At 42.4% G+C, this 13,179-nt stretch overlaps 1 protein-coding gene across 1 annotated transcript in view; it reads left to right on the top strand.

Moving 5' to 3' along the window:
• Positions 1-13,179, top strand: part of LOC113027960 (glutamate receptor ionotropic, delta-1-like) — a 377,744-nt gene that overhangs the window by 318,128 nt on the left and 46,437 nt on the right. Inside the window, exon 3 of the mRNA XM_026177827.1 lies at positions 10,437-10,721. Within this exon, the coding sequence (XP_026033612.1) occupies positions 10,437-10,721 (285 nt within the window). The remainder of the gene's footprint in view (positions 1-10,436; positions 10,722-13,179) is intronic.

Genomic DNA, 13,179 nt, shown 5'->3' with positions numbered 1-13,179 from the left:
GGAAAAATTGTTTGAGCCAAGATGGTGCAAACACGCTCTTCATACCTCGTGCTGTATCGCTGAACTGATGAGCACCAGCAAAACATATTTTCACTCATATTTTTACAGAAAATAGATGATGTGTTTGGGGAATTTAAAGATGCAGAGGAGGACAAATAGTAATTAAGAAACAGTGGATCCCCTCATCTCCCTGCTTTGTTTCATGCCGGTGATTTGTTCAATAAGGCCTTGCCTGGTAGTTCTAATCCTTTTGTTTTGCTGTGCCAGTCTGGCTATCTGTTTTCAAAGCCTATCGATTATCTTTGCTTCCCTGCCCCTGCACTTGGCACATGAATGAATCTCATTTCCCCTCCTATTGTTTTCCTGTAACATAAAAACAATCCAGCTGTCGTCTTAATTCACGGAGCCAGAAACCCTGAAAAGGTGGAGGTGGGATTAAAAGCAGCCGCTGGATTTTCAGGAGTGGCAGGCGATCTGATATGAGCCTCTGCTGTATTAGCGAGGAAAGAAAGTCGTTTCATCTTTTCTTCTAAAACGTCCCACGTGACTGATAAAATTTACATCTACACAATATCTGAGGTGCAACTAGTGGTCAGTAAATCCCAGTTTTCCTCTTGGACTTGGTAAACTTCCAAACTCATGGCTTAGTCGCCAAGCTCTGAAAAGTCCTGTGCTCACTCTTGATACCACTTTATCTGGGAACAATCACAGTGACAGTTGGCAGATGACAGAGCTGCACGTCCAAAACTAGATGAACATGCAGAGGTCACGGTGAGGCCACTGACTGCTTCAGAACTTCCAAAGTCAGTTTTCAACTTCCTGTTGTTGTTTCAAAATATCACAAGAACCAAGTCGCTCATGAGTTCTTGACACTATTTTTATCTCCAGTCAACAAGTATCAATGACAACTCATGCCAAGTTCATTCAGTGCTTATAAACTCCTGGGAAAGACCTGAATTTGATAGATTTGTAATTTGATTTATCCCAAAGGACTCGTTATTTCCATTTAATGAGTCTATTTTGGTTGTGCTCTTTTTCTTCTCCTATTGAAAAACTGCTGACGATAGAGTGTGTACACTTTTTACAGACCTTCTACTCCTCTCTGTAACGTTTAAAGTCCAAGGTTAAAGCAGAGTATTAGGGATAACTAAGTATTCGAGCCCCGCAGAAACCAAAGTAGCTGTAATTTGATGTCCTTGGTGTGATTTATGGGCTGAAACGCACTCGGATCATGCTGGTGTTAAAGCCTTGATATGCTGGCAACCTGTTAGTTTTGTTTGTGCCGTGATAATTTGATAAAGCAGATGAATCGCTGTTTAGACCACCTCTTTGCAAATGGGTCTAATTAAGTGGCGATAATCAGAGGGTAGCATGAAAAGCTTCGTTTTCTCAGTTTACTGTGATGTGGGATTGAGATGTGCCGAGCGTGCTGGTGGGATATATCAGCTTGATAAAACATGACATACCTGAGCAGTCTCACAGCATCTCAGGGAATGGTAACCTGGATGTATTCAGCTGTGCTAGCAGCTCGGTGCCCTTCAGACTACTGTTCGAATCCTGACTGCGTGACGGATGTTTTTGGGGTGAGCACCTCTGTTTTTGGAGGCCTGAGAAATGGTCAGTGACGTCTGTATGAGTGCGATGACCTCCATCTGCAGCTGTCACCTGGTGTTTTAGCTCTACAGTGGGTCACAAGGACAGTCCATCAACCCCAGCTAACTTTTTACCTTATCTTTGGCCAAGTTTCAGCAGCAGAACACCTCGCTGCATCCCCTCGTCCCAGAAAAGTTGTCATATCCTCCTGAGAACCGAGGGAAAAAGAATCTGTGATTTCCTTCCTCCTTGGAGCTGAAAGACGCCACCAAACACATCAATGGCAAGCCAAGGATATCTTCTATTTAATACATCAGGACTCAAGTAAGTCCAAAGATATAGACTAAAAACTAGTGCTGTCAGCATTAATCTCGTTAAAATGACGTTAACGCCATAACCGCGGCAAATCTCTGTTAGTGAGTCAGCGTGGATCGCACCGTGCGTCAATGCCTTAGCACGGTTAGCTCGTTAACGTTAGCGCCATGCAGCCCTACGCACGACATAATGAAGGCTGGTTCTCAGGAGGACATATCAGTCAGGTTTCTGGTAGTGGGAGATGGCCATCACTGATACTACTCTCCTAATGCAAGCCAGAAAAATAAAGGTTGATGAACTTATGGTATATTTCACAAACTGTGCATGCTGGGAAAGTATACTGAACATTTGAGTCCAATAATATATTTATTCAATTTTCAACACTTTGCAGTTCTTTCCATTTGACTTTATCCTGCGGTCCCTCGATACTCTGTCGGTGTCATTATACATGTCCCACAATAAAACCGCGTTTATGCTGAAGGACTAGACGGCTTTTCATTTGCAGAAGTGAGAATGTGCTGTGCTTGTATACGGCAATAAACTAAATTGGCAGTGGGAGCGAATGCCAAAATAAGCCTTTCTATAAAAATAGAGTTCCTGCAGTGGAAAAATGACTCATATGACCAATTACAGCGATCCAACAGACAAAGAAAGACCGACCGGCATCAATTGCAATCCTACTTCAAATAAAGGCTCGTAACTTTCTGCAGTTGAAGTAAATAAAGGCCCGGGTTAGTCTTTGAAGAGAGGTGGTCATTAGCTTTGGGCAGCAAAGGGAAAAATCACAGTTTCTGCTAAAATACAACATTTTCCACGTTTCTATATTTCTTGGATGATGACGAGTCCTGAAAGGAATATGAGATGCATCGCTGTCAACGTCACGAGGTTACCAAGCGGACATACCAGGCCTGCGTCGCCACCTCGCTCATGTTTGCTACCTCGTTTAGAAAATCCAGGTGTTTCATCAAGAAATTCATTTCCAAGTGCAGAGTGAGCATTCCTGAATACGTGGATACTCACTGTTAACACAGGACTAAATCCGTTCCCCCTTATTCAAGGATGAGAGGAGTTTGTCTCCTGTAGATAATTTCAAAGCGAGGCATTGATAAAATCACACTAATAAGGAGACGGGCAGAGGGAGGGAGATCTTTGTCTCGCTCTGACTCTAATGGTTTTTGTCTCCCGCCGTCTGGTAGGAGTCGCTCTGTAAGTGTCATTAGGATGCACGGGGAGTCGCTTCGGCTAAATATTGTGCAGGCTTCATTTAGCACAGATGAAACCATGACTCACTGTGGACTCATAGAGCAAGTGAGTCACGTCGCAACCCAAATCATTTTCTCCGGCTGCTGAGTGAGTTATCCCAACAGCTACCGGCATTGTGTTTCTGAAGCCTCCAAACCTTTTAGTCCCATTCTGGTGTATTATGTTAATTGGTCCTCGATGATTTCAGGGCTGGACCGACTGCAGATTGGACTCCCCGATGCTCCGAGGCTCATTAAACATGTGATTGTTCTTGTCATGTGGAGAGACGTCAACAAGAGACGCGTCAGCTGTTGTGGATCTTTGTTTAATCGCAGATCAGAACCTCAGCTTAAGGGAGCTTTTATTTTGATAGGAAATTTAATATAAATTTAAAGCTGTGCTAACTGATGTTTTACAAGAGACTACATCACATGTTTGGCACTGCTGATTCCCCCTCAGCTGCACAAAACATCTCCAACCTCTACACAACTGCATATGTTCACGTGGAGTGATGGAGAGCGCTCAGGCAGATAATCAGTGTTGAAATCTGATGAAAAATAAGAACGGGCCCCTGGTTTAGCACTCCACAGCACCACACTGTGTCTATGAATCTGAAAATACCAACAACAATAAAGCCACTGAAGCTGAACTGCACTATTGCCCAGAAAGCTGACGAGAGAGCCGAAGCGTTCAGGTGAAAGCGGCGATGACGTTCCTGCAGGTGGATTAGCCGCTCCTTAAGTTCTAAGGACCACCTGACCTCAGCGCTGTGCTGGACGCCCTGATTTATTTTTATTAAATTGACCTATGAGCTCAATTCCAATCTCATCTGGCAAAAAAACATTTACTAATTTAATACAAGATTACACTCTAAATCCTTCAGTGCAAGTTCATTAACTCCATTTTCACGGCGGCGACATTTGTCTCATTATCTCGGAAACTATTTCCATTTTGTTGGTGCCGTTACTGCCCCGTCATCGCTTCTCCGAGCTGTCGGATGCTGACGAAGCAGGACTTGAACGCTGTTCTGTTAATAAAGATGAATTTCATGCAGAAATTGGCTGAATGTTGATGATCTCTCCCCCGTCCTCCGTTTGTTCGCAGCTCGGAGACATTCAGCCCGAGTTCAGCCAAATTTCATTCGTCAAACATTAAGAAGCAGGGTCCCTGTGACCAGCCAGCTGTTCTGCTACGCCATTTCCTTTTTCTTCCTCTGTGGAGGACTACCTGGCTGTGCTTTACGCTCTTCTACCCCAGCAGCATTTTTCACATTTCCCCCGGTGAGTGCTCAGTCATAACATGCCTGCTGCCCTTTGGAGCATCTCCTGACCTTTCAGTCTGGACAGATCTTCTCCTGCAGAGAAAGTTGGGCTCTAACCGGAGACCAAGGCTTTCCGAGAGGTTTAAACTACGGCTGTCTAAGTGTCGGAGGAGAAGGCGGGAGGGAAAACATCTCCGTGTAGCTTCAGATGACATTTCAAAGAAAGTATGTGTGAAAATAAATCGTCTGAAAGGAGCTGGCACCTTTAAGCAGTCAGAATAACTGAAGATCCACCAGGAAGCACATAGTTTTACTTTGCAGCATCTATAGGAAAGAAAATCTTGTTCTCAAACCACTGCAGTCTTAATATGTTCAAAAATAATCCACATGGACTTTTATCTATCCTGACTTCTTGCTTTGATTTGCAACAGGATGTCCATTTTAAACCCCTCCCACATCCTGTCTCCTAAAAAACGCTGTAAGCTGCCATCAGCAGTCAGTGTGCTCTGGGTGAGGCATATTTCTGCCCTGAATATAAATGCTAAGTGGAGACGCATTTTAATGAACCTTCAAACCAGCAAGATTTACGGTCTCTCTTAACCCCAGTGTTTGTTTTCATGCAACATGCTCTCCTAAGTATGATTTATTGCTCTGTTTAACAAATCCCAACACTTAAAGGGCACCTGTGCTGCTCATTGCTGACTGTCCTGAAGTAGCTTTGCATGATTCACAGCTCAAAATAACTCTTCTGCACTTTACACTGGGCCTGAGTGCAGCTTCTCACTGCACCCGTCTGAAATGCTGCCCTCCGATCCTCTAACTGGGTCTCCTCCTCCACAGATTCTGGGATTTGTTTTAAACAACAGATCTTTACAGGTTAGCTCTTACCCTTTGTTATGGGCCTTAGTTTGAAACTGTGAGTGTGGACGTGTGTGCTGTATGTTCAAACATGTCTGCTTTTCTTTATGTGTGGCTTTTATTCAAACGTCAAAGTTTGAAATTCATTTTGTAACTCGCCGTACAGATGAAGTTATGGATGATTAACTGTGACATCGTGCAAACATTAAATTAGTTCATGCGAAGCTGAAGAAATCTGGGCTTTCAGGAAACTTAAACCGTGCCGTCTGCAGTTTGGCCTCCTGCTCTGACTTCTGTGGTCTGAACAGGGTTTGATGTACCTCGTTCAAACAGGGGAAGAGCTCAGAGGGAACCATTAGCTGGGTCCTCTGTGCTGCCTCAGCACTGTGGAAAAGGAGCATTTTTGAGCTCCACATCTTTTTAACAGGTGATTTTAAATGTAGAGAGGTGAGGTAGGAGACGATAGTGTCGCTGTCTGAGGATGGAAAAATACAGAGAGCAACTGTCTCAGTAGGAAGCAGAGCTCAGATGAGACAGTTTCACTTAGAGAGCGAGAGCTACACGGGTGTTTGGAGGCTGGACTGGAAACAGTGCAGATTTTAGGGGTCACGTCAGCAGCAAAGAGACAAAAAAGGTTGAAATTTCACAACAAAAAAGCAGCTATTATATGACAGTGTTAGTGGATGAAGTGAAGAGTTGGAGACTTGCATTAATCTCCCCAAAGTCTTAGTGGGGGGATAAATGAAGGGTGCACATGGTCCTTGTGCTCAGATGAAGCGTCAGGTCTTCTTAGGGAGTAAAATTAGTCTTTTTTGAGAGATTTCAACAAACCTGGAAACATAGAAGAGCGCTAGCATGAAAACCCTCGGGACGTTTATCTGGCAGACGCTCGATTGGATTTCATTCCTCACGGGTCCTGATCCCAAACATTTTTCAGCAGGGAGAGGGCAGCAGAAAGCGTGGAAGCACCGGATGATGGCAGCAGATTTAGTGAAGACACAGTCCCTGGAGGGGGTGGCTGCTGCATCAGAGAGTAGATTTTATGTTGCGTTCAGAAAACATGGCAGCTCATGTAGTTTGGAGAGCTTAATGTGTTACGGGAGGATGCAGGGAGAGGTCTGAAAGGGAAGGATTGATAGGGAGGCCTGTTCTGTCGGGGTTTGTAGGGAAATGATGAAGAGAGTGGTACAACTGCACAAACCCGGTGATAAGCCAGAGGTCAAAGGTTCATGCAGCCCCGGGGGCGAGGCTGCTGCTACACTTGTGCTGGAACTTCATTTCAATACGACATGACTCTGTGAGTCATTTACAAACAGGACGGGAGCAGCCGGTTCGTCGCAAGCAAAAAAGAATATAAACGTATGTCATACATGCATCATACATACTTACTGTTGTCTGGCAGTAAGAGTCTGTAGGATGGAAACGGGCTTCAGTAACTGACAGGCTCTGGTGTAAGACTGTAGACTTGTATCAAGACAACGGACTTAAAGAGATAAAACCAACCGGACTGACAAACCTTTGTTTCTATGCTCTTTACTGTAGCGTCACATCTTTCACAGGGAGCCTGACGTCCACAGTTCTCAAGATATCATTTTCATTTTGGTTTTAATGGACTTTGACCTTCATTGTTAGCCCAATGTCAAAGCAGACCTTGAAGAAAAGTGTCAAGAAACAATATCGAATAATAAATCATACGACAGGACATGGAGAGATCTTTGCAATGCACTTGTTATTTGATTTGAGTTTTAGTTTTAGTGTAGCCCTCGGCCTTCTGGGGGCGTTTAGTGAAAACTGGATGTGCAGATTTCACGGAGGAGTGTTGTGCACGTATCTGTGATCTATATTTCATGTACTGTCAAAGTGCCTGCAGCTGAATCAGGTCCAACAGTAGAAACAGTTATGTGATAGAGCTCATGGATCACGCTGAAACCCCTGCGTGCTGTCCGTGGTCCTGAAACTTGACGAAGGTTCAAATCCACCATCTGACCAGAGCGTTGGCTGGCGTGGGTTACTCCAGCTTCCTCCCACAGTCCAGACACATGCAGGTAGTGGGGTTAATGTTTGAGTGTGTCTGTCTGTGTGAGCCCAGCGACAGACTGAAGACCTGTCCAGGTGTACTCCGCTTTTCGTCCTATCACCGCTGGGATAGGTGATAAGCAGAAGAGAATGGATGGATTTTAAAAGAACTCAAAAAACACATTTTTCCTTAAAGTTTATTAACATCAATGAATTCATCGTACTTGGAGGTTGGGAGGACGAGGCGAGGGGGTTGGCTCTGAAACCCTAGGTGCTGATCTGATTGGCTCGTGTCTTCACAGGATGGTTTATGAGAGCCTGTATTTTCTTCTCAATGTGTCGTTTAGTGTATTCTTTTTTTTTTTTAATTCATATTTTTGTTAAGGTTTCAAAAGCAGGCATTCACAATATGTACATCATGTAAGCATTCTTCATACTTAGGTTATCTGCCTTAGATACTGAAATAGTATTTTAATTTACATCCAAGTCATAAGGGAAGAATACTTATAACGATAGAAGTAATTGAAACCATCACATAATCCGAAAATCAAAAAACAAAAAACAAAACTAACAAACCTAAGAAAGAGAAAAAAAAAAAAAAGAAAAAAAAAAAGAAACACAAAAAAAAACACGGATGTGTTGGTATGGGGTGATCCTATAAATATATATACATACATCATAATTATTGGTTTGTAATAGTAAAATCTGGCCTATGAGGCGTGATATATTTAACCCAGTTTTCCCAATATGATGTAAATTTCTCCAGCTTGTGGTTAACAGAAGCTGTTATCTTTTCCATGTTATAAATTTCCATTGTGATTTCCATCCATGTACTTATGTTTGGGCTCTCTGGGGATAACCATTTTCTGGTGATATTCTTTTTACAGGCCACCAATAAAATATTTATTAAATGTTTATCATATTTAGGCCATTCCTGAGGTATATATCCAAAGAACATAGTCTTACTCTCGAGAGGTATTTCACGTTTAAAGATATCCTGTAAGGCATTATGTATTTCTCTCCAATAATCCCTCAAGATTGAGCAGTCCCAGAAAATATGGTAATGATTTGCACTTTGATTTCCACAGTTCCTCCAACAAGCAGGGGGGTTATCATCATCATGAGACTTCTGAGAAGGTGTTATAAAGTATCTAATTAGGCACTTCCAGCCAAATTCCCTCCACTTTTGTGAGCTAGTACACATCCACTGATACCTCCATATTGCCGTCCATTCTTCCTCTAATATTTTTATCCCTCCTTCCTTCTCCCATTTTGTTCTAATATATGAAGTCGAATGTGGTTTCAAATCCATTAGACCCTTATAGAGACATGATACAATTCTATCAATAGTTTCTGAGTTATAGCTTTTTATAAACAGTTCCATCAAGCGTGTGTTTATCATTGTTACGTTTCTCATCTTCGTGTCGGCATAGTGCCTTAACTGCAGATATCAATAGAAGTCTTCTTTTTCTAATGAAAATGTTTTTCTAAGCATGTCAAAGCTGAACAATTTTCCATCCTTCATTATACTGCACAGGGCTGTTATGCCCTTACCTGTCCAGTCCTTGAATCTAGAATCCAGTTCATTAGGTTTGAACTCTGAGTCGTAAGCACACCATTTAAGAACTGTAATATTGGTCTCGAGTTTATATTCCTTTATAATAGTTCTCCATGTTTTAAGGGTCCTTTTCGTTTGTAAGTTATTGTCAGCTAGAGTTGCCTGAATAGGTATAGACAGCATTTGTTCCTCAATGGTTTTCCATTGGGCAGTGTATGATTGGTTACACCAGCATATTATTGCTCTCATCTGCGCTGCAAAGTAATAATATCTGAGGTCAGGGAGGCCCCATCCTCCCTTTTGCTTAGCCAGCTGTAGTGTTTTAAGGCGAACCCTTGGTCTTTTACCTTGCCATATATATCTAGATAACATTTTATCCCACTCATTAAATTGACTTTGGTTAATCTCTATTGGTAGGGTTTGAAATAGATACAAAAATCTTGGCAATACATTCATTTTAATAGAATCAATTCTTGAATTAAAACTAAAGAAAGGAATTAAATTCCATCTTACTATATCTTCCTTTATTTTTTTGTATAAGGGTAGGTAGTTCTGTTCGAATAGTTTTGTAAGGTCTTTCGGTAAATTTATGCCTAAATATTTAAAACACTCCGTTTGCCATACCAGAGAGTAGCTACATTTTATTTCTTCTGGTGGGCTGTAGTTATATGAGAGTAGCTGGGTTTTACCTATATTAATTTTATAGCCTGATAATTGGCCGTATTGTTCAAATGACTGCATCAGCTTGGGTAAAGAATATGTTGGGTGTCCAAGGTAAATCAAAATGTCATCCGCGTAGCAAGCCAGTTTATATTGTGTCCCTTTGATAAAAATTCCCTTAATGTCCTTGTTTTGCCTGATGGATTGAGCTAGTGGTTCCAAGTATAGTGCAAAAAGTAACGGTGACCATGCACAGCCCTGTCTAGTGCCCCGTTTTAGGGTAAAACTGTTGGATAGGCATCCATTAATTTTGATCCTGGCTGTAGGATTATCATATAATGCTTGTATCGTTTTAATAATCATATCATGAAAGCCAAATTTATATAGTACCCTGTAGAGGAACTTCCAATTGACACGTTTAGTGTATTCTTATGTGCGGGATATTGTAGTGTGTGCAGTATTCGCTCGGGTTTATTGGCAGTTGGTTGATGGTTGGACAGCTGAGCGGGTGGTCCTCACATGATTCCGATGAATCTGCCAGTAAAGCCAGTGAGGCCAGCCAAATTTTAACCTTTAACTTAGCCTTAGCAGAGTGGATATGTGGCCTGTTTAATCATCCGTACCGACTCTCCTGCCTGAAAAGCAGAAAGCAGGTTTAAGAGTTCAAAGTAGGTCAGGGCAGGGTGAACATTAGTGCTACCTGTCAGGCTTTCTTCTAGATTTATGTGGCCTAATTTTCAGAGCGGAAAGCAACAAGAGGTGGAGGCATTTTTTAAAATTAGAGCTGGGCTTCTGCAGGACTCTTTGCAGCCTTTGTGGTTGCTCCAGATTTTCAAATGTTTCTGGTTATTTTGCAGTTTATAAATATATAAGTTCATAATTTATAATTTGTCTACCAAAACTCACTTTCCCATTTTCCTTCCCCCCTTCCAGCCTGTGAGCTGATGAACCAGGGCATCCTGGCGTTGGTGACCTCTACTGGCTGCGCCTCAGCGAGCGCCCTGCAGTCCCTGACGGACGCCATGCACATCCCACACCTGTACATCCAGAGGAACAGCGAAGGATCTCCTCGCACTGCCTGCCAGTTCAACCCGAGCCCCAGCGGGCAGCGCTACACGCTGGCCGCCCGGCCGCCCGTACGCCTCAACGACGTCATGCTGACGCTGGTGGAGGAGCTGCGCTGGCAGAAGTTCATCGTGTTTTATGACATCGAGTACGGTGAGTGAGCGGATGATTATCTCGTTTTAAGTTCCTGTTAATGATCTTTGATTGAGCCACACAGAAAGCTTACAGCAGGGGTGGGGAAGTCCAGGCCTCGAGGGTCGTCGTCCTACAGGATTTAGATGTGTCCTTGATCCAACACAGCTGATTTAAATGTCCTGAAGTTCTCCAGAGGCCTGATAATGAACTAATCGTGTGATTCAGGTGTGCTGACCCAGGGTGAGATCTAACACCTGCAGGACACCGGCCCTCGAGGCCTGGAGTTGGACACCCCAGGTTTAGGGGCATGAATGGAACTGTTGGAAGCTGTGATCTCGTTTGGGATCAAACTGATCCTGATCCTGCTGAAATCTGTCAAATGTGGTAACGCTGCTGGTTATATGAACAGCTGCAGCCTCGTGGAGAACATCAAACTTCTCCACTTCCAGCGTCAGTGGCAGCTTTAATTGGCTCGCTTTCTCAGCTTTCTGCAAGCCTTGTTTAGTCTTCCAGTGAGAAGATTTGCACTTTTCCCTCAGTGATGGATTCGATGCTGTGGGATTTGCAGCTTCATGTGCTGATTTTTCCTCCTTAATGCTAAAACATCAGTGGAATTTTCCCCAAAAACATTGCATTATATTCTTGGAATCTGTTGGTAGTCTTATTTCTAGATGTCTGACTGTATTTCTTGCTGCTGCTGAGATGAGGCTGTTGGTATTTGAACTCTGCTGGGTGCCTGTTTCTCCTTTGGGTTTCAGCGGTGAGGATCCTTTAATGCCCTATCTCAGACCAAGTATCGTAGCGTGGGGCCACGGCTCCTTGATGAGTAACCTGCTCTTTTACACTGTGTGATACGTGCCTGGATTGCTCCCTCTGGCAGTCACAGCTACTCCATCTATTTTTGGGCTTCGTAATGCAAACAGCATCAAGCTGCAACGTTTGAGAGTGTGATCTCTTTATAGCCGGCGGTATCATTTTATTTCAAGAACACAAATAACCTTGTTCATCTGAACAAAAATGGATTTCAGTTCAAAACTCTGTTTCCAAAAGTTGCTTTCAGCTATAGCCTCTCTGCTTTTGTTTAACATTTACCTCCCGTTACTCACATGGGACGCATGTCGACATAGAATTGGAAAACCATTAGGAATAACTCCCGACTACTTAAACGATTTTCGATGTGTCTGCGTCAGAATGCTGGAACAAAAACTTTTTTAGATCGACTCTGCTGCCCGCCGGATTTGTTTGGAATGGCTCGGTTGGACTGTATCTTAATGAAATCACATTAGGCTCAATGGATTTTTGAGCGTAATCAATAGAGGATGGTGGCAATTACAATATAAGGATATAGACAGATGCAGGCATTTAGCTTCTCGGATACTCTTATCCAGAGTGATTTAGAGTAAGTGCATCAGTAACTGCAGGCCAGGATCTGAATCCTTTATTAACGAACCGGCGACTCAGTGAAGAATGAGACCAAAAGGCAAACGTGCAGCTACACAGCGTAACGCAGCTGCAGGCGTGCTTTCTCAAATACCTGTTTCAAAACTACCTGCAGTATTAGCTCATACAGAAACTTCACAGACCTCAGAGATGGTGATTGGTTGGCTTGGTAGGTTCAGGGTGGTCAGCAGCGCTGCAGACCACGCCCCGACAGACACATTAACCAGGTGAAATAAATATTTATTCAGATATTTTGCAAATATTTATTTTTCATTTTTTTAGCAGTTGAGTGATTTTTTCCAATTATTTTTTAAAATTCAGGTCAAGGCTGCGCTACAGGCTGCGAAATCCCAAAGGTGATACAAGCATGACGGCTCACTACAGCTTTTGTTTGGTCTATGAATAATTTAAGTTAAACTTTTTAATTTTAAGAGTTCAAAATGTGTTCATTACATAAATAAAATAAAATTTTCTCTGTAGCACTTCATGGATTTGACAAGCAACACACTTTAGGTGTTTATACAAAGCATAAAGGAAAAAAGCAATAACAGTGTTTTCTTCATTTTAGATGCAAAAAGTATTTGCAGCTCCCAGTGTTTTCTTTTCCATGGAAACTGGGTCCAAACGGCTCTTTGGGTGCTAAAGGTTGCTGACCCTGGTGTAGACGATCCACTAAAGAATGGATTTAACAGACTTTTGCATCTTCAGAAAAGATGGGACGCTTTGTAAAATGTAAATAACAACCATGCTTACCAAATCTCATGAACGTCAGATCTTATAACACCACATAGAAAACTCATATTTCATACAAAATATTAGCTGAATTTGATGAAAGCAGTAAAATCTAAAATAAATAAATGTAATGGGGGCAGAAATGAAGTAGTGCTAAAAAGAAACAGCTGGACGAACATTTTTCAGCTAATTACGGTAAATTTTTTCACTTTAAGGATTTAATATGTTTTCTCCGTTTTATATAAAATATGATTTTATGATATTTGCAAGTCATTTGTCCCAACAGCTTTGGGTTTGGAACACC

This window comes from Astatotilapia calliptera, chromosome 8 (assembly GCF_900246225.1).
Source record: "Astatotilapia calliptera chromosome 8, fAstCal1.2, whole genome shotgun sequence".
NCBI classification, from domain to species: domain Eukaryota; kingdom Metazoa; phylum Chordata; class Actinopteri; order Cichliformes; family Cichlidae; genus Astatotilapia; species Astatotilapia calliptera.
The sequence above is the reverse complement of the archived record's forward strand: the minus strand, read 5'-3'. Positions and strand labels throughout refer to the sequence as shown.